General features: G+C 38.4%; 1 protein-coding gene across 1 annotated transcript; it reads left to right on the top strand.

The window, feature by feature from the left end:
• The first annotated feature begins 1,580 nt into the window (after positions 1–1,580).
• LOC141552616 (vomeronasal type-2 receptor 26-like) lies at positions 1,581–19,517 on the top strand. Its single transcript, XM_074284696.1, has 7 exons — positions 1,581–1,694; positions 4,356–4,522; positions 6,554–6,845; positions 8,753–9,556; positions 11,727–11,954; positions 16,129–16,240; positions 18,577–19,517. Exons 1-7 carry the CDS (start codon positions 1,581–1,583, stop codon positions 19,503–19,505), a joined length of 2,646 nt encoding a protein of 881 aa, XP_074140797.1. The 3' UTR covers positions 19,506–19,517.

Genomic DNA, 19,517 nt, shown 5'->3' with positions numbered 1-19,517 from the left:
CAGAAGCCTCTTCTCTCTTTGGTGAGGGGGATGATGGGAATAATTTCCAAAAACAACAATAGAAACTGGCATTTTTTTTTTGGCCCTTTAAAATATGAAAAGTCCCCTGTATGTATATACCCATATTTGTATATGTACGTACTTGTATAAATGCACGTGTACATATATTCTTACACACATTTTGTTTCCTTTGAGCTCCAGAGGCTTTGCTCAGGTGCCACATGTTCCAGGAGACCTCCTCTGCTCCCCAGGTGTGTTCCCTGTCCTGAATACACAAGGTCTTGGCACACAGTAGGGGCTTAACAAATGCTTCTTCCATCCCCCTTCCCTTTTTACTTCAATTTTCCTTTTGCTTTGTTTTGGTTTTCTTGTTCAGCCATTTTTCAATCATGTCCCACTCTTTCTGACTCCATTTCTGATTTTCTTGGCAGTAATACTGGAATATTTTGTCATTCCCTGTCTAGCTCATTTTAGACATGAGGAACTGAGGAAAACAGTGACTTGGCCAAGATCACACAGATAGTCAATGTCTGAGGCCGGATTTGATCTTAGAAAGCTGTTTCCCTGACTCCAGGGCTGGGGCTCTCACCTCTGCACCACCCAGCTGCCCCTTCCTTCTTTAGTTCTGTACATGTTACATCTCATGCAGAGGAATGGAAACCAGAGAGTGAGGGCTGTCACTTTTACAAGGTGTCTAATAAATGTGTGAGGGGTGAATCGAAGGCCTCTCCAGCTTTGGGGGGGATACACAGAAGGAATGCCCCAGGCAGAGGCCTCAAGGGCTGATGAGCTGCTAGAAAGCAGCCACATCCCAGGGAGACCCCAAATCCTTGAAAACTCCAGTGTGCAGGGAACGTCCTGGTGCCTTGGGCTTGTTCCACGGTGCTGCAATAGTAACTGCCAGGCATGAAGTGCCCACAATGTGCCCACTACTGTGCTGAGCCATTTATAAATGTTAACTCATTTACTACTAATACTAATAATTAATATTTATGGAGCACATCTTATGACCCAGGCCCTGTGCTAAGGGCTTCACAATTACCTCATTTGATGCTCACGACACCCTCAGGAGGCAGGTGCTATTATTACTCCATTTTACATCAGGGCAAACTGAGGCAATTGGAGGGGATTTCCCAGGGTCCCACAGCCAGCAGGTGCCTAAGACTACCATGGGACTTGGTTCTCCCTGGCTCCAGCCTGAGCTCCATGTACTGACCCACTTAGCTGCCTCTTTATTCAGGACAGGTTTTCCTGAGCTCCTGACTTAGCCCTTCTCCTCCCCCCTTGGCTTTGAGCTCTCCCTTTCCAGCTCAGGAGTCAGAGAACAATAGACTTGGGCAGGACCATGGAGAGCCCTGGGCCCCTCCCAGGCCCACCCTGTTCTGCCCGAGGCTGTACCAGATTATGGACCTGGAGCCAGGGAGACCTCAGAGGTCATGAGTCCCACCCCCTCCTGCTCCAGAAGAGGCCCAGGGAGGTCAGGAGTCTCAGCCAATCACAGTGGTCAGCTGGGATCACCCTGGGGGTAAAGGATGGGTGATCAAAGGAACATGTGCTAAGAACTTCCTCTGTGAGGATCAATGTGTAAACCAAAGGCCAAAGCAGAGGTTTGTGAGTTCCTGGTCACGGGTTCTAATGGCAAAGACAGCCCAGAGAGGGAATTTAGCCTCAAGGCCTGTGAAAAGGTGCTAAAGGTGTCCTGGCAAAGCAGGGGCAACATTGCCTATTCTTGTACATTATTTCCATTGATACAATGATCTGTGGTTCAGATATCGGTAGTCCTGTGCACTTGGGAATCACAACTTCCTTCTGTTTTTAGGAGCTGTGATCACTGAGGAGGCAGCGCCCTAAAAGTTGTTCCCTTCCAGGAAGGATGATGGGCCCTTATTACATGCATCACAAATGCCTGGTTCCGAGGCCTTGCCTCTTGGGCCTTCTCTGTGGTGAAGAAAATAAACAGCTCTCCTACTGCCAACCCCCCTGTCCATCTTGAGTTCCCTTTTCTAGCCAGATTAGCAGTCGTCTCCTCAGTGTTCTGGATGGGGTGCAATGGTCCACTCAGAACATGAATGTTCAATTACACCTTATCTTTACCAAAAATTCATTTAAATATCACCAGCTAAAAGTGGATCCTGAGGAGGGTCAAAGTAAAAAAAAAAACAACAACAAAGTTCTGTGGAATTTTAGTTCTCTGCCAGAGTGGGAGGGCTGACTGAAGCCTCCTTGCCCAAAGGGCTCACAGCTTGATCCCAGATTAAAACACTTGGACATGAAGTCTTTAAAAACCACTGGTCTCTACCATAGCTTATTTATTCACAAATGTCCCAGGTAATGTTATAGTGCATGTGGGGTGTGTGTGTATGTGTATGTGTGTTTGTGTTAAATGTATTATCCTCTGGTAGGAGCACTTTGAGGAGACACTACAGGAGTCATAATGAAGCTGTGTTTTAACGTTATTTTTTCCCTGAGATTTACCCCAAAATGGGAAGAATGAGCCCCTGAGAGAAACCTGACTCCGTATTTGGAGGGGCAAGTTCCCTGAAGATCCAAAAGTGGATCTTCCATTGGAAGGGTCTCAGATTGAATAGGGACAGTTAGGTGACAGGAGGCAAGTTCAAATCTGGCCTCAGGCACTTGCTGGAATCACTTTGTGACCCAAGGCAAGTCCTTCACTTATTTCCTTCAGTTACATCATCAATCAAAAGAGTTGGAGGGGGAGCTGTAAAGCTTTCTAGGAAAACCTCAGAATGGGTCAATGAAGATTAGACATGACTGAAATGACTGAACCTTGCCTGGCCCATTTCTAGATCTAGGAAGGAAGGGACCAACTAGCATCACAAGGCCTCTGATGTTCCTGCCCTTTCTGGCTATATGATCCTTAGACTTGTTGTAGGTAATCAAGTTGGGAAGATGGCCTGGGATCAAATAGGCAAAGGCATATATACCAAAGTATTTTATATTTGATTCTCTTCATTTTTCATCCACAGCTCTGATTGATTTTCACTGCCAAGAGGAGCACCCCTTCCCCCAGGACGAAACTGATCTCTGAACTGGAATCACCAAGCAAACTGGCCCAATCTCATCCACTCAGGTGCTTCTCCCTCAGATTAGAGGAGTGAAGGATAGAGTCAAACTCTGGTCCAAAAGGTTTCTGACTCCAAGAACTTGACCTGTGAACTTCTCTAATGGCAGTGTTGGTAGTAGGAAGGGAATTAGCTTTTGGGTAAAATCTCAGGATTGTCTGCTCCGAACTGTATAAAGCCAGACATGTCATTCTAATTTCCTGGGTGTCATTTCCCATCTGTAAAGTAAAGATTTCATGATAGATTTCCTCCAAATGTCTCTGGGACTTCAGAAGTTTTGCTCCAATTACCCAAAATGCAAAAGTATATCTGTAGATCCTATGATTGTAACGTTCTCATGTGGGTAATGTGATGAGTCTGCAAGTGTCTTTGTTCTAGTTGTTGGAGAATAGAAATCTGTCACCAAAATCCTGGACTAAGGAACCTCTAAGGTTCCTTTCATCTCTAACAGATGGATGTTATGATCCTCCATAAAGAGTGAGACCTACCAGCAGAGGAAAACTATGAGCACTGGACTTCTATCATGACTCTTCAAAATGGATTACACTGTGCCCTGAGCATGAGACCTGACTCACGTGGACCCTGGTGCAGTGACCTGGATGAGCACCATAGCTAACCATTTTAGAGTCTTTTAAGGAAATTCTCATCTCTGAAGGATTTAATAAATCTTGTGACCTACAACAGAATATTTTATGAGATTTCTGTGATGACAGGTTATTAGCTGAAGTCAGGTCACAAAATGATTTTCCTACAAAAGGCACTTCTGGGATGCTACCTGACTTTGAACAAGGGAAAGAGAGGTCAAAATATAATTTTTCCCTGGATGCAGCGACTCAGCTGGAGATGCCCCAGGCAGTCTGGTCCCCAGAGTTCTTCTGAGATTGAGACTTCTCTGTGGAAAATGGAATAAGAGGAATGGACCCCATCATTATCTAAAAATAAATGTACCAGGAGAAAGAGAGAAAGTATATAATGGTCACTCATCTTATGCCATTGTCCTTGTCTTGCATATGAACCTGGCTAATGTCCCACTGTTTCCTCCAGTGTGATCTGTAGATCAGAACCCAGACTTCTGTAGTGAGACAGGTCATGTCTGGTGCTGAAAAGTTCCCCATCAGTCCCTGACTCAAGCAGCTGACTTGGCTGTAGCACGAGTAGTCATTATATTTCCTCAGAGTTAAAACTCTGGTTGCTGTTCAGGAGATGTGGCGCTATTTTGTGAGAAATATTTCTCAACTCGTTTCTTTCCTTGCTGTGTCTCTATTGCTGCAGCTTCAAGGTTCAGGGCAGTATTGCTATGAAGAGGAACAACCCATTCTTTACATCAGTGGAGATGTGGAGATTGGCTTCTTTTTACCCATAAACTCAGCTGAAGTGAGCAATGTAACAGGAGCAGAACGGTTTCAGAGTCCTCCTAACAAGGCTTGTAGGGCTTATAGGTAAGTGTCTTTCTATCTGCCTGTGCTCATTTCCACTGTGATGATACAAGAAAAGTCCTCATTGTTCAGTATAAAGTTGAGATGCTCTCCCCTCTCCCTGTGTCTTATTATTTGTATATTCTTGGCAGTTTTCATTGTATTTCATTAATTTCAGAGTTGAAGAAAGAAAACCTCTCTCCCCTACTGGCCCCTTCCCATTCCCAATCCAAAAGGCCATGCCCAATTTTCTCCATCCCTACCAGGCTTTTGTCTCCCTTCCTTCCGTGCCATCCTGACTTCCTGTAAATATTGAAGGGTTAATGGGCTGAAGTAGCAGAAGTACTTGAGCCCCTGCTGCCTTTCTATTCTAGGACAGAGTTATTGCTGAGTGTACAGATCCTGAGCAAGGGGAAATCTGCCCCTTTCACAGAAAGGCAAAGCTAGAGAGGAGACACAGCTATCCTATCTGAAAACAAGAGAGCACCCCTTTTTAAGAAGTCATGGGACCCCTTCTTCAGGAAATTTAGGGTTAGGGATAATTCTACTCCTCCCACCTGATTTATGAGTGGGAAATATGGTTTTATGTTTACTCCTTCTTGTGGGTAGGTGAATTTATCATTATTTTCTATTCCTTTTGGACGAAGTAATGTTGTCATGAAAGTCAGCATATCCCAGCTTAGGGAATCTCAAAGATACTGAGTACATTAGGACTGATGGAGCCTGAAACTGAGGGTTTGGGAAATTGGGAAATTTGACTTTATTTGGGAAAGACAGAATTGTGCAGGATGAGAAATACTCAGACTTGCAAATGGCTTTATGAAATATCTGTTCCCACTCAATGATGTCTGGAGAATTCTGTTTTCTCGAGGTGATATGAGAGGGGCTTCTTTTAATTTCTCAAGCTAACTGTTGTTTAACTGGATGAACCCTGGACAGATGAATGTGTGTTTACTTTCTGGGATTTTGTCAAGGCATCCTGGCATTTGTGCTGCTGCATGTCTTAGTTTTATGCATTACCACTATCAAATCTCTTTGCAAAACCCTCCTTTACATGGCAGGATCTCAGTATATAGCAATGCAACACTCATACATATATTTTTGTAAGTCTTCTCTGTAGCCACAAAATTCAGACTCCTCTACCAATTTATGGATCATTTTCCTCTGTCACATCAAAGGAGAAGCTGATCCGCTATTTACTCTGTCTTCTCCTTGTTGATGATAGACCATGAATTTCACTGAATGGTTCTTTGGCAGATAAGAATTCTTTTCTGAACCTTATTGTAGCCTTATGTCATTATTTAATCCCTCTGGATTCTTTTTTCATTTGTACTTTCCTTTGTACTTATAAATAAAAATTTTCTATGAAATCAATAGTCATAAATTATAAATATTTTATAACAATTGTGTGTATTTTTTCTAACAAACAAGGCCATTAAGTGATATGAATTATTGGTTATTCTTTTAATGATTTAGTATACTTCTTTTTATTTAATTTGTTGTTCATCATCTAGGAAAAGTGGGAAGTTTGACATAAAGGGAGAAGTTTCACCAACTATTTTGAAACATTAAATAACAATCCTGTTCTGAATCAAATGTCCTTTTATGTTTTATGAATTATTTGATTTTTACCTTGAGAATTGCACCCCATGGAGAAAGCCAGGACTCTATATTGTCAGCACTGATGGTAATTTGATGCAAATTGAATATAAGTGAATATAATGTCATAGAACCTTATTTCTTCTTTCTATTATACTCTAAGGCTTCTAGAGTCAACAACTATCCATGTCTTCTGTTGGAATGAGTGAACGGCTCAAGCAAGCAGAGTTACATAAGGACATAAAGCTGATAGTCCTCAGCCTTTAAGAAATTACAAAAAGAAAAGAATATTGGAACAATGTGTATGGATAGAGCCTAGTTTGAATTCAAATGGAAGGAGCTAAACAGCTATTGCAGTTCTTAGTTTGACTAAATATTGGAAAAGTCTCTCTTCTGGAATGAATTCTGTGTGAAGGTTGTTTTAATGTTCTGTAACCTTTACCATTAATTCACCAGAATTATAGAAAAAAATTACCAGCAACTCTTCATGCCTACCTTCACTCTACATGAGATTAACAGGAATCCCAAACTGTTGCCCAACATTTCCGTGGGATACCGTGTGTACAACTCCTATTCCACTGAAGAAAGGACCTTGCAGAACTACCTGTTGTGGCTGTCTGGAACAGATCAGTTCATCCCTAATTACAACTGCAGAGAGCGAGAAAAGATTGTGGCTGTCATTGGAGGAGCCACTTCAGCTCTCTCTGTTCAGATGGGGACCCTGCTTGATCTCTACCATTTACCCCAGGTAAATGAGATAGAACCTAGATTCTCTGTTCCTCTGTAAAATCTAGTAGTCATAGCACTAGTATTGGTAGTAAATGTAGCAGGAGCAGCATCAGTAAAATAAAATGTATCTATGTATTACTTTTAAAAATTAAAAATATTTCACTGAGGTATTTCTTAATCTTCACAACAAACTCATAATGGAGATATTTTAATAACTCACATGTACAGTGGAGGCTACTTTGACTGGGAAAAGTTAAATTGTTATCATGCAGCTAATGATTGACTGTGATGTTAATTAATCCAGGTCTTTTTAGAACAGTTTAACTCTCTAGTGACTTAAAGCCACTGTTTTCATGATCAGGGAAACTGAACAACTCCTGGAATATCAACCATATTGTAAGACAAGAAGCCATTTAGCCTTCAACCCAAGAAAGGATCTGAAAGCAAAACTAGATATACTTGCCCATTATACAGATAAGTTCAATAATGACTGAAGAAGTTAAAGTGTTTACTCAACATTACACAATTCACTGGTGGAAGAGAAGTGATAAGATCTTACCATTCTTGACTTTAAGTTGAATGATCTTTCAGTCTTTGTATCTCATTCTATGAGCTTCATTTTTCATAATCATAATACCATTAGGCCAGAATTTATTGAGATGAGATTTATAAAAGGAAACTGAGGATGAAAACTATTGTATAATGTGCTTGTTTTGGGGAGCGCTGAGAAGCCTGTCCACAGAGCTCTCCTAAGAACTTCATAAGTACTTTTACGAATGTACAAGAGTTTGAGAACATTCTTGACATTGTTCTCAAAGAGGAAACTAACTATGGTCACAGAAGGAAAGCAGAAAAATACAGTGCAAGGAACGGCATTTCAGAAAGTACCTCATCTTTTCAAAACTGAAAAGAGACTTCTCTGAGCACTATAGTTTAAGCAGGCTGCTTAGCGAACTTTGTCACACTGGTCAGCCAGGTGAGTGACTGTTTTGTGTGCTCAGAAGCAAGAAGAAAATTAGGGATGATTTCATGGAAGAGAAGCAATGAAAATAGATTGCTTCATTTAAAGGAAATTGAGGTCATTTTTGAATATGGAACTATGCATATAAAAAGGTGAAGGACTGGAAGCTTCTCTCCATTTATATTCACATTTATTATTTTAAATATCTCCTGATTTTACCTAACATTATTGAACTATAATTTAACATTATTTAACCATAATTTCTTTAATGTTCAATATTTCAAATTCAGTATTTAAGGCCCTTGGAGAAAAACCAATTGGGATCTTTGTTGTGTCACTAACATTGAAATTATTAATAGTCCTGACCATATACTTGGAGAATAATAAAAACAAAAGCTTACTTGCTCAAAGAGCATAGGAATTAACTCTAGATGTCCTTGTGGAAACATGACTGAACTGTCTAATTGAGGGATTGATTAATGAGAAAGGTTCATCTAGCATCTTTCTTGCCTGATAATGTAATAGCAGGAAGTCTGGTCTAGAGAAGAGGCAACCTGTTCCATCTGGGATTATTTTTCCTTCATCCTGATCAGAGAGAACATAGTAGAATAAGTTGAATAATTCTCCTTCACCAAATGGGCAGATTTTTTCCTACTGTGATGTGTAGGTATATATCTGACCCTAAGATCTGAAAAACTATTTGTCATAGATGATTTGAATTTTTATCAGCCCTCTAATGAAGTCCATGAATAGCTATTTTTTTTTTTTTGTCAATGAGATAAATGTTCTTGCCAAAGATAAATGGAGAAACTTTCAGAGGGAAATTGTCATCTATGATAAACTTTACAATTAAATCTAAAACTTGCTTCTAACAATAAATATGCCCATTTGAATAAGTGTATTTTACTTTAGTTCTCTCAGCAGCAGCATGCACCTGCTCATTCATATTTTTTTTTCTCATCCAGATTACTTATGGTCCATTTGATCCCAGTCTTGCTGACAAAGTCCAGTTTCCCTTCCTCTATCAGATGGCCCACAAATCCTCTTCTCTTCACCGAGGTATTGTCCGCTTATTGGTATATTTTCAATGGAACTGGATAGGTCTGATTGTCTTTGATGATATGAGAGGTGAGGAATTCCTCAGGAAAATAAGAGAAGAAATGAAAAAGAATAGAGTTTGTGTGTCCTTCACAGAGAAGATCCCTCTCAGTGACAGAAAATATAGGGAGACAGCTAAGGCCTTCAAGTCCAGGATCCTAACTTCAGAAGTCAAAGTCATTGTCATTCATCCTGACACAGATTCATTAACAATTATGGGAATCCCATCACGATTTTTATTCCCAACCAAGAAGGTGTGGATTGCCACATCTCATTCAGACACTACATCGAAAGCCTTGTACCATTATGGTTTCACTTTCCATGCTTCTCTCTTCTTTTCACACTTGACTACTCCAGTACCTGGGTTTGAGAGTTTTATCAGGAAGATTATATCTCCTTTAACTATGAGGAATGGTCTTCTTAAAGCACATAGGCCATCACCTTTGAAATGCTCAGATCAACCAGATATCCCAGAGCAAGATTTATATTTACCAAATGCCTCCCTGAAACATTTACCTCTTTACCCTGTGGACATGACCACATCCGCCTTGAGTTACAACATCTACAATGCTTTTTATGCTGCTGCTTGGGCTCTCCATGAACTACTGATAAAAAGATCTGAGAAAAGATCCTTGGGAAATGAAGAATCTGTGTTGTCCCATCCATGGCAGGTAATATCGAAAGAGTGGTGCCTTTTTAGTTACGATTTTTGGAATATGTATTTTAGCAAGAAGTGGGACATAGGAGACATTGAAGATTTTTCAATTTCTAAAATTATTCTGATTGTATATTCCTCTATGATTTTATTGTTGGTTCCCAATATTTGTCAAATTGCATATAAAATTAAAATTAAACTTCCTTCCTAGAGTCTTAGAGTTGTAAATAACCTTAGGTTTCATATTTCTAGACTTTATCATAAATATTTGAAGGCCCTTTATTTCATTAGGAACCCATTTTTTTCCCTGAAAAACTAATGCAGGTTTTCTGGGTAGGTGATCCTTAATTGTAAGGAGATCCTTTTTTCTTGAAATTATTGTATTCCAACCACTCTGATCTTTCGATTAAGCAGATGAGGAGTCTTTTGTCATCCTGACTGCAGCACCAACACGTGGATTTGTTTCTTTTTGCATCCTTGACATATTTTTTCCTTCACCTTGGAGGTCTACAATTGGGCTAAAATATCCCTGGTGAATTCCTCTGGGTATTTTTTTCAGTACGTGATCTGTGACTTCTTTCTATTTTCTATTTTACCTTCATATCCTGGAATGCAGGAGAAATTTACTTTATACTTTCTTGAAAGATATAATCCATGTTATTTATCATTGTAGAACTTGTGTAGTCTCATAATGTTAAATGCTCTCTCTCCTTTCTGTTTTCCAGGTCAGCATTTTCCATTGTGATATTACATATTGTTTTCCATTCTTTTTTTCCTTTTGGCTTTTTCTCTTGTTTCTCAAAGCATCATTACCTTCTACCTTGTTAGTTCTAATTTTTAAGGAATTATTCTCCTCATTGGTCCTCTCTATTTCCTGTTCAGTTTATCCAATTCTGACTTTTAAGGCATTTTTCTCCTCTTTTGTCTTTTTCTGCCTTGTTTTATATCTCTCTCATTTCTCTTCGTAATTTTTTCTCTACATCCCTTTTGAAAATTTTGAAATTTCATTTTGAATGCTTCTGGGGCTTTAGACCAATTCTTACTTATGTTGTGGATTTTGAATGTAGGAGTTTTGATTTTGTTATTTTCTTCTTAGTATGGATTTTCCATCTTCCTATTCCTCACAGTAATTTTTATGATCAGAACCATTTTCTGTTGTTTGCCAATTTTCCTAGGCATTTGACTTTACCTGTTTATTAGAGTAGTGCCCTGTTTCCAGGGTAAAGGGGCCAATGTCCCAACTTCAAAAGTTTTGTACAGCTATTTTCAGGGATTCTTCTAGGGACCTGGAAGTTTCATTTCTTCCAAGGTTGTCTGATCTTAGAAGAAATGTGTTTATTAATGATTTGGCCTCTTTTCTGTTCTGTGAGTTGCCACAAGCACTTTTTCCTGCCCTGCAACTGTGAGAAGATCCATATTCCACCGTTGCTAAATGTTGTGTGCTAGTTGTCTTCCTCACTCTCAAACTGTGAGCCAGGAAGGTGTGCTCAATCTGGATACTGACAAAGCAACTGAATCCTCCCAGGGCTTTAAAAGACTCCCCCGTAATACCCTTCTGATAAGCTTTTCAACCCTATTACCATCTGTGGTCTAACAACTCCTGCCATGGCTGCCACTTCTGCTGTTTCTCCAGGTGCTGTGTATTCAGTAGCTGCTGTATTGAGCTCCTGGTTAACACTGAATGCTTTGAATTTCGCACAAATAATTTCATAGTTCATCCTGGAGAAGGGAGAAAACCACTGGAGATTTTCGATGATGGGAGAGACACTGTCTGGCCTGCACTTCAGAACATTCCTTTCCATGGCAAGATGAAGGGCAGAATAAGAGAGATTTAAGGCAGAGGCACCCACCAGGAGGCTATTGCGATAATCCAGGTGTAAAGTCATGAGGATGTTCCAGTAGCAGAGAGCAGGAGGGGAACATATTAGAGAGATGTTGCAAGCAGACCTTGGGAATAAATTATATAAAAGGAGTGAGAAACAATGAGAACTTGAATATAAAACTGAAACTACAAACCTAGGATATGCAGGCAACCCTGCAGGTTTCAGAAGGTCATTTCTGTGTCCCAGAAGAAACTCAGATTTGATCCCACCCGAAAATAAGACCACAAGATTCCATTAATTCTCATGTACAATTGTCTTTCCCTCAGGTACTGCTCACTAATGAGCATTTCTCCTCTTTTTCAGCTACACTCCTACTTGAAGCACACCCAGTTTAAGAACATTGTTGGTGAGCAGGTGTTTGTGGATGAGAATAGACGTACTGAGGCTCAGTATGCCATTATGAATTACATATACTTCGATTATTATAATGATCATCTTCTGTACGTGGGGGACTTTATCCCAGAAGCTCAGCTCAGTCAAGATTTTACAATTTGTGCAAATGTTATAGTGTGGGATGCATGGAGTTCAAAGGTCAGACATATTTTCAATGTTAATTTATGATCCTGAACAGGAAGAATCCTTGACTTCTGTGGTGTACTCTCCATTATTGATAGGTGCAGATGGGTGGAAAAATGGGTAGACTGTAAGCCCTGGTTCTGTTTCCTTTGTCTTCAGTTCATACATGTCTCCCCTGTTTTCTCTGTAGCAATTCTCTTTATCATTTCTTACATCACTATAATACTTTATTTTATTTATACACATCTACATAGGTATATTGTTAAACACACAGAGAAATTTTGTTGCATATATATATACTTATATATGTAAATTTATACCTATGTATTCACACAGATATCTATAAATATAATATATAGTTCAACAAATCTTCAATTTATAGATACCATTTCATATTTCCATTTTTTTGCCATTTCCAAAGCAGACATAAATATATATTTAATTTGTATTTGTTTTCAACTTATATAGGAAAGAATGAAAAAACATTTAGCTTGTATGAAGCACAATATAGAGGATTCAATATATAACCATGACTTTCTATTTCACATTGCTTACTTTGTTCCTAAAAGATAAATCTGTGTATGTATCTGTGTATGTGCATGTGTGTGTGCGTGTGTGTGTAAAACAAAAGTAGCCATGTTCTATCTCTTTTTGGAGGTAAATTGGTTATACTTGCATCTGTTCTTTGTAATTGATTGTACAAGTTACAGCACACAAAATGACAGACTTCAAAAGTGTTCTTAGAAAACCATTGCTGTTCCTGTACACAATATTTTCTTAGTTCAACTCATTTTATTTTTTGTTATTTCATGCCACTTTTTCCCTGTTTTTCTAAAATCAACCAGGTCATTATGTCTAATAGCACATCAGTATTCTATGACTATTATATACAACACATCTTGTTTAGTCACAATGGCTAGCCAGGGGGACCTGAGTTTACTTCCAATCTGAGACACTGAACACTGCCTAGACCTATGACAAGTCACTTAATCCCAGTTCATATGTGCGCGCGCACAACCACACACACACACACACACACAAAACCAAGTAAGACCAAAGTCTATTAGAATTATCTTGTATCATCTCATTGTTGAAATGAACCAAGTCCATCAGAGGTGATCATCATATAATCTTACTACTTTGTAAAATGTTTTCTGGGTTCTGTTCTTAGTATTAATTTTACCTCTTTATCCTCAATAAGATTTTGTTTTCTTCATTATCTCTTTAAATTTTATCTTTTTTTTTTTTTTAGTTTTAGTTGGTCTACAATCAGGATCACTATTCCTGCTTTATTTTATTTTATTTTTTACTTCACCTGAAGAATAATATATTCTGTCTACTTTTTACCTTTAATCTGTATGTATATTATTGCTTCACATTTGTTTGTTGCAAATAACATATTGAAGATTCTGGCCTTTAATCCATTCTGCTCTCTACTTTCCTTTTCTGGTAGTGCTCATCACATTCATATTCATACTTAAGATTATTAACTCTGTATTTCCCAGTAATTGATGTTTTCTGCATTATACTTTTCTCTCTCCTTTCATCTTTTCCTTTCTCACCAATGTTTTGCTTCTGATCTTCACATCCCGCAATCTGCCCTCCCCCTTTTCGATCACTTCCCATTTTCTTTATCCTTTTCCCTTCTATTTCTGGCTTCCCTTCTATTACATTTCTTTTTTTTTCTTTCCCATTCCATTTCTACTTCTTTGGACAGTGAAAAGAAATTCAGTACCTAATAAAATATGTAGGATATTGCCTCTGTGAGTCCAAACACAGGAGATTAAGAGTCCACCAATGTTCATACCTCTCCCTTCTTTTCCTATACTTTATTAGGTCATGTGTGCCTCTTTGAATGAAGTCATTTAGCTCATTTTATTTCCCCTTTTTCTTCTCCCAATACAATTATTTTTCACCTTTAATTTATTTTTATATCATCACATTGATGTTACCTTATTCCTACACCTTCTGCCTAGATACACTTTCCCTCTTTTTATTCTGATTTAACTTTTTCCGATACTCTTTACTCTTGTATTTGAAGTTTGCATTTTATTTATAGCTTTAGTTTTTTCATTAGAAAAGATTGAAAATCTCCTATTTCATTAAATATCTAATTTCCCTTCAGCAAGATAATGCTTATTTTTTCTGAGTAGCTGATTTTTGGTTTTCTCCAAATGCTTTTACCTCCCACAATATTGGATTCTTGGCCCTAAAATGCTTTAATATAGTAGTTTTTAAGTCCTGTGTAATACAGATGGTGGTGCCTACATATTTGCTTCTTTTTCTGTATTCTTGCAGAAATTTCCCCTTGATTATGGAACTCAGCTGCAATATTCTTTGGAAATTTCATTTTAGGTCTCTTTAGGGAAGTAATTCATGGATTCTTTCAATGAATTTTACTTTTTGCTTCTCAAATATCAGGACAGTTTTCCTTGATGATTTCTTGAAAAATGTGTATTGGGCTCTTTTATTTATCGTAATTTTCAGAACATCCAGTAATTTCTATTTTGTAAATCCTGGTCCTGTTTTCCACATCATTTGTTTCTCCAATGAAATATTTTATATTTTCTTGAAATTTTTCATGTTTTACTTTTATTTCATTGATAATTATTTCATATCTAGTTGAGTCATTCATTTCCATTTGTCAGATTCTAAGTTTTAGTGAATTACTTTTTTTCTTTGAGTCTTTCACTTCCTTTTGGATTTGGCCAATTTTACTTTAGAGGATTTTTTGTTCTATGGCTTTTTTTTTTTTTTTTTCATTTCTCCAATTTAATTTTAGGCGTTATTTTCTTTTTCAATTTCTTCAAATTGATTTTTAAGAAATAATTATCTTCTACATTTTCCCCATTTTGCCAATTTTGTTTTGTGAGGAGTTGTTTCTTCTAGACATTTTCCTATTTCCCTTTCCAAGCTTGGGTTTTTATTCTGAAATTGTCACAAATTTCCTTCATAATACTTATTTCTGAAAATTTTTTCTCACATCTCTTTTTAGAAAATTTTATTGAGCTTTTTCAAGAGAGGCTTTTGAGCTTGACCTGAGTTCATATTCCCCTCTGAGATTTTACTCATAGGCATTTTGTCATTGTTATCCTCTTCCAGGCTTCTTTTATGATCTTTCCTGACTGATATCTCTCCATGGTCAGAGCTTTTTTAATTCCTCTTCTCACTTTTAAAATTTGAGCTCTGTTCATTGTGGACACACAAGAGATTGTGTCAAGCTTCTTTTGCAGGAGAACAGGGGTCTCTTATTGACTGTGGGACCAATGGTGCTACAGGCTTTACCCTTGGGCTGGCTCGATGAGGTTCACTGACTTCCAGGTTCTCTTCTATGTTTGGCCTGGAGGTCTCACAGCAGAACTGCTGATGCCCCAGCTTTCTGCACTAGGACACAGTAGGCACTGTTGCTGTACTTTGGCTAAGAGTCTCACACTAAATTCCCAATGCTGGACTTCTCCAGGCTGTACCTAGATGTACCCCACCTCTGCTGGTCCATGAGCCATCCTGTGCTGTCCAAATAGATTTGTCCTGAAGGCATTCCATTATATCTTAAGCTGAAGAATTACATTGCAAATGTTTTTGGGTTCTGTCATTCTGCCCCATCAGGCACTTTATCTGCCAAAATGATTATTTTTGGTTTTTCATTGAGTACACTAATCCCTTCAATTTTTATTTCATTGCTTATTACTAAAGAAAACATTTCCAATACAATATTGCATAATAGTGGTATTAATGGACATCCTTGTTTAACACTTGATCTTATTAGGAATACTTCTAGGAAATCAAAATTCACATTGCTTTGGGAACAGCACTTGCAGTACAACAGCCCTGCCCAAGGAGAAGCTTCAGGGACTTGTTAAGATATCTCACACATCTACGACTGAGACTGGGGAAGTCATCTTCTCTGTAATTAGTCAATATATGGACTATCTTAAAAATGACCAGGATGTGAAATACATTTTTGTGAATGGTTCAGTAAAAGAAGGTTTGTTACTGAGTGTTGCAGAAATGTGGGTAACAAATGAAAAGAGTAAGTTGGACCATGTGATCATTCACATACACTCCTAATTATGTATCTGTGGAGTTGGTTATCAAAACCAGAATGACAAAAATCAGCTGCATATTTCTTCACAAACAAAAATAGTTATCAATTAAAAATGTTTATTCCAGTCTTCTGTCACCATCTTAGGTTCCCTCTGCGGTATGTCCTGCTGGATTCAAGAAGTTGCCTTTGGAGGGGAAGCCTCCTTGTTGCTTCAGTTGCTCCCCATGCTCAGAAGGAGAAATCTCCAGTCATATGAGTGAGTTACTGCAGGAAGCTCGCTTCTCACAGCGCCTGCTAGTGAAAAAAACAAACAAACAAACAAAACAAAAAAAAAACAAAAAACAAAAAAAAAAACCAAACACACAAAAAAACCAAAACCAATATCATATTCTTTTGTCTCAATTTTCCAGAAATGTCACGGTCTTTTTAAATGGTTATATGAGCCAGAGAAAGAGCAGAAGTTGGGAACTTTTCCAATAAAATGAAAGGTGAAAACAAGGATGCCCATTCTCACCATTATTATGAATCTTTGTACTAGAAATATTATCTTTAGCAATAAGAGATAAAAGTGAAATTGGAGGAATTGGTGTATGCAATGAAAAAACTAGTATCACTCTTTGTAGGAGATATGGCATGTTTAGAGAATCCTTGAAAATCAACAAAAACTACTTGAAACAGTTAACATTTTTAACACAATTGTTGGATATAAAACAAACCCACATATATCACTGCCATTTGTATGTTACCAACAAAGGTCAGGATCGAGAGGTAGAAAGAGATATCCCAGGTATGTATAAACAAGAAAAAAATATGTAGAAGTCAACTTGCCAAGACACAGACAGGAACTGTATAAACACAATGACATGGTAAATTTTCTCTGCTGCAAAATGAGAAAGATAATATACAGGAAGAAATTATTCATCATCTTATTTTTTATTTTTTGATGAACTGCAATCACTTACCATTTTATTCCAAGATAATGTTTCCTGGATACACAAAAAGGTAAAGATTAAAAACAATATATACAAGTGTCTCTACATTTATATGTATATATGTAAAAATATAGGTGTTCATATTTATGAATGCATATATATATTTATAGATAAGGGAGTAAGAGAGGTATCTTTGCAAGAAATAGAAAGGGAGAAACAGATAGATGTTGAGAGACAAAGGCAGAAATAGAGATAGAAAGAAATGAATAGAGAGAAAAATAGAAGCAGAGATGGAGAAGGCAAAAGCAAAAAAAGGTACCTGATAGGGGAGTTATTTCAGAGGAAAATTTACTCAACACTGACCAAGAGCTGAAAACTAGCAGAATCTTCAGAGATCGTGTTTCATGTCCCATATGAAACCCAGAGCAATTAGCTGAATCTGTAAGCTCCATAGGAGCCATCCAAATGCTGTTACCCCTTTCTACTGATAATCCATTATTGTCTTTCCATATTTCATTGCTCTCATCCTTCACAGCATTGAACAATATAGTAACAACAAAGTCAGACGTATTGAGAAATGCTAAACAAATTGGACATTTTCCCCTGACGTTTTAATCAACACAGTTGAAAGCAGTGACAACCCTGGGACTGGGACCTGTGACTTGTGGTTAGAGGGAACTCTTGCAGCAGAACAATCACTACCTAGGAAGGTCAGGGCCTTGTTTTCTGGGACATACCAAAATCACTGTGGAGCAGAGTTACTTCTACAGCATTAAAAGTGCATCTGCCCCCTTCATGGCCATTATCTGTTTTCATCACATTGCACATGGAGTGACATCAGATAATTAATCTACTCAGGAGATTAAGAAATGAGACACAGGATAAGTAAATCACCCCATAGGTCACAGGGCTTGTGGAGTCAACACTGCATCACCACCTCAAAGCAGAATGGATGTGGCCATGGCTTATTCAATAGCATTGCATTTGAGTCTGGCCTTGCGTGGTTTTGAATCCAAGAGAAAAGGCAAACAAGGAAACCAGAGAAAAGGGTGCTTCTATGAGAATTTGTACAAAATTTAGAACATTCCTTGATCTCATGTGCTGCCTTAGTAGGGCACACATGGATCTCTCCCCTGCAATGAAGGTAAACTCTTGATTTAGTGATGAGAAGGATGAGAATTGTGGTGATAAAAATTATAAAAACTTTAAATAGAGGCTCAATTTTGTGCTATATATGTTCTCTCTCATTTGATATTCATAATAACCTTATTAAGATGGTGCAATTATTATCCTTATTTCATTGAAAGGAAAACAAAGACAAAGCACAGGATATTATTTACCCAGAGTTACATAACAACTGTGTTTCTGAGGCAGGATGTAAACTTTGACTTTCTTGACTTCGAGTCCTATTCATACTCAAATAGTCATTTACTTACTGATAGCATAGCAAAATTGAAACAGTTGATGGTAATTTGTGACATAGCTAGAACGTTTCTTCAGGTTTTCACTGCAGATGTGTCAGGGGCAATAAAAGATTTGTGAAGATCAGATAAAGAGGGAAAATCAGTGAGGAGAAAAAATAATTTTTAGTTAACAGAGAGACTGCTGATAGAAATAAGGGATCTAGAGTGTCATTGAAGTTCTTGTTTGCCTCCTGCAGATTCTGAGCTGTGTAAGAAGTGCCCAGAGGATGAATTTCCCAATGAGCAGAGAGATCACTGCCTCCCAAAAACTGTGACTTTTCTGGATGTCGATGAATCTTGGGGGAAGGCAGTCACAGCTGTAGCTGTTTCACTCTCATTGCTCACAGCCCTGGTTCTGTGGGTCTTTGTGAAATTCCAAGACACTGCCATAGTCCAAGCCAATAACAGGAACCTCAGCTACATGCTCCTCATTTCTCTTTCCTCCTGCTTCCTCTGCTCCTTGCTCTTCATAGGCCGTCCTACCACTGTTTCCTGCCTTTTCCGACATACAGTATTTGCAGTTGTGTTCACAGTGGCTGTTTCCTCCATTTTGGCCAAAACCATCATAGTGGTTCTGGCTTTCAGGGTTACAGGGCCAGGGAGCAGGATGCAGATATTCCTTCATTCTAGAGTGCCCTACTGTATTGTTCTCATCTGTTCTGGAATTCAAGTGCTTTTCTGTCTCATCTGGTTGGGGACCTATCCCCCCTTTCCAGAAGCAGATACATGCTCTGAATCCAGCCACATCATCCTCACATGTAATGAGGGCTCCACCTTTGCATTTTACTGTGTCCTGGGCTACATGGGCTTTCTGGCCCTGGCAAGCTTCATCATAGCCTTCCTGGCCAGGAACCTGTCTAATGCCTTCAATGAAGCCAAGTTCATCACATTCAGTATGCTGGTGTTTTGCAGCGTCTGGATATCTTTTCTCCCCACATATCAGAGCACCAAAGGGAAAGCCGTGATGATTGTGGAGATCTTCTCCATCTTGTCCTCCAGTGCCGGCTTACTGGGCTGTATTTTTATTCCCAAATGTTTTGTGATTCTTCTGACATCATGGGAAAATAACGCAAAACTGAACAAGAATCAAAGGAGTTCCAGGAGCAAGCATTTTTCTTTTTTTTAAAATTTGATATCT

This window comes from Sminthopsis crassicaudata, chromosome 2 (assembly GCF_048593235.1).
Source record: "Sminthopsis crassicaudata isolate SCR6 chromosome 2, ASM4859323v1, whole genome shotgun sequence".
Classification (NCBI taxonomy): Eukaryota; Metazoa; Chordata; class Mammalia; order Dasyuromorphia; family Dasyuridae; genus Sminthopsis; species Sminthopsis crassicaudata.
This window is presented reverse-complemented; position numbering and strand designations above follow the sequence as displayed.

Bases quoted from the DNA above. Each gene is read 5' to 3' on its own strand.
- LOC141552616 (XM_074284696.1), top strand. From the start codon at position 1,581: ATGTGTAAACCAAAGGCCAAAGCAGAGGTTTGTGAGTTCCTGGTCACG. The intron at 1,695-4,355 runs GTGTCCTGGCAA...CTATTGCTGCAG, and splicing joins CCTGTGAAAAGGTGCTAAAG to CTTCAAGGTTCAGGGCAGTA. The intron at 16,241-18,576 runs GTGAGTTACTGC...TGCCTCCTGCAG, and splicing joins AGAAATCTCCAGTCATATGA to ATTCTGAGCTGTGTAAGAAG.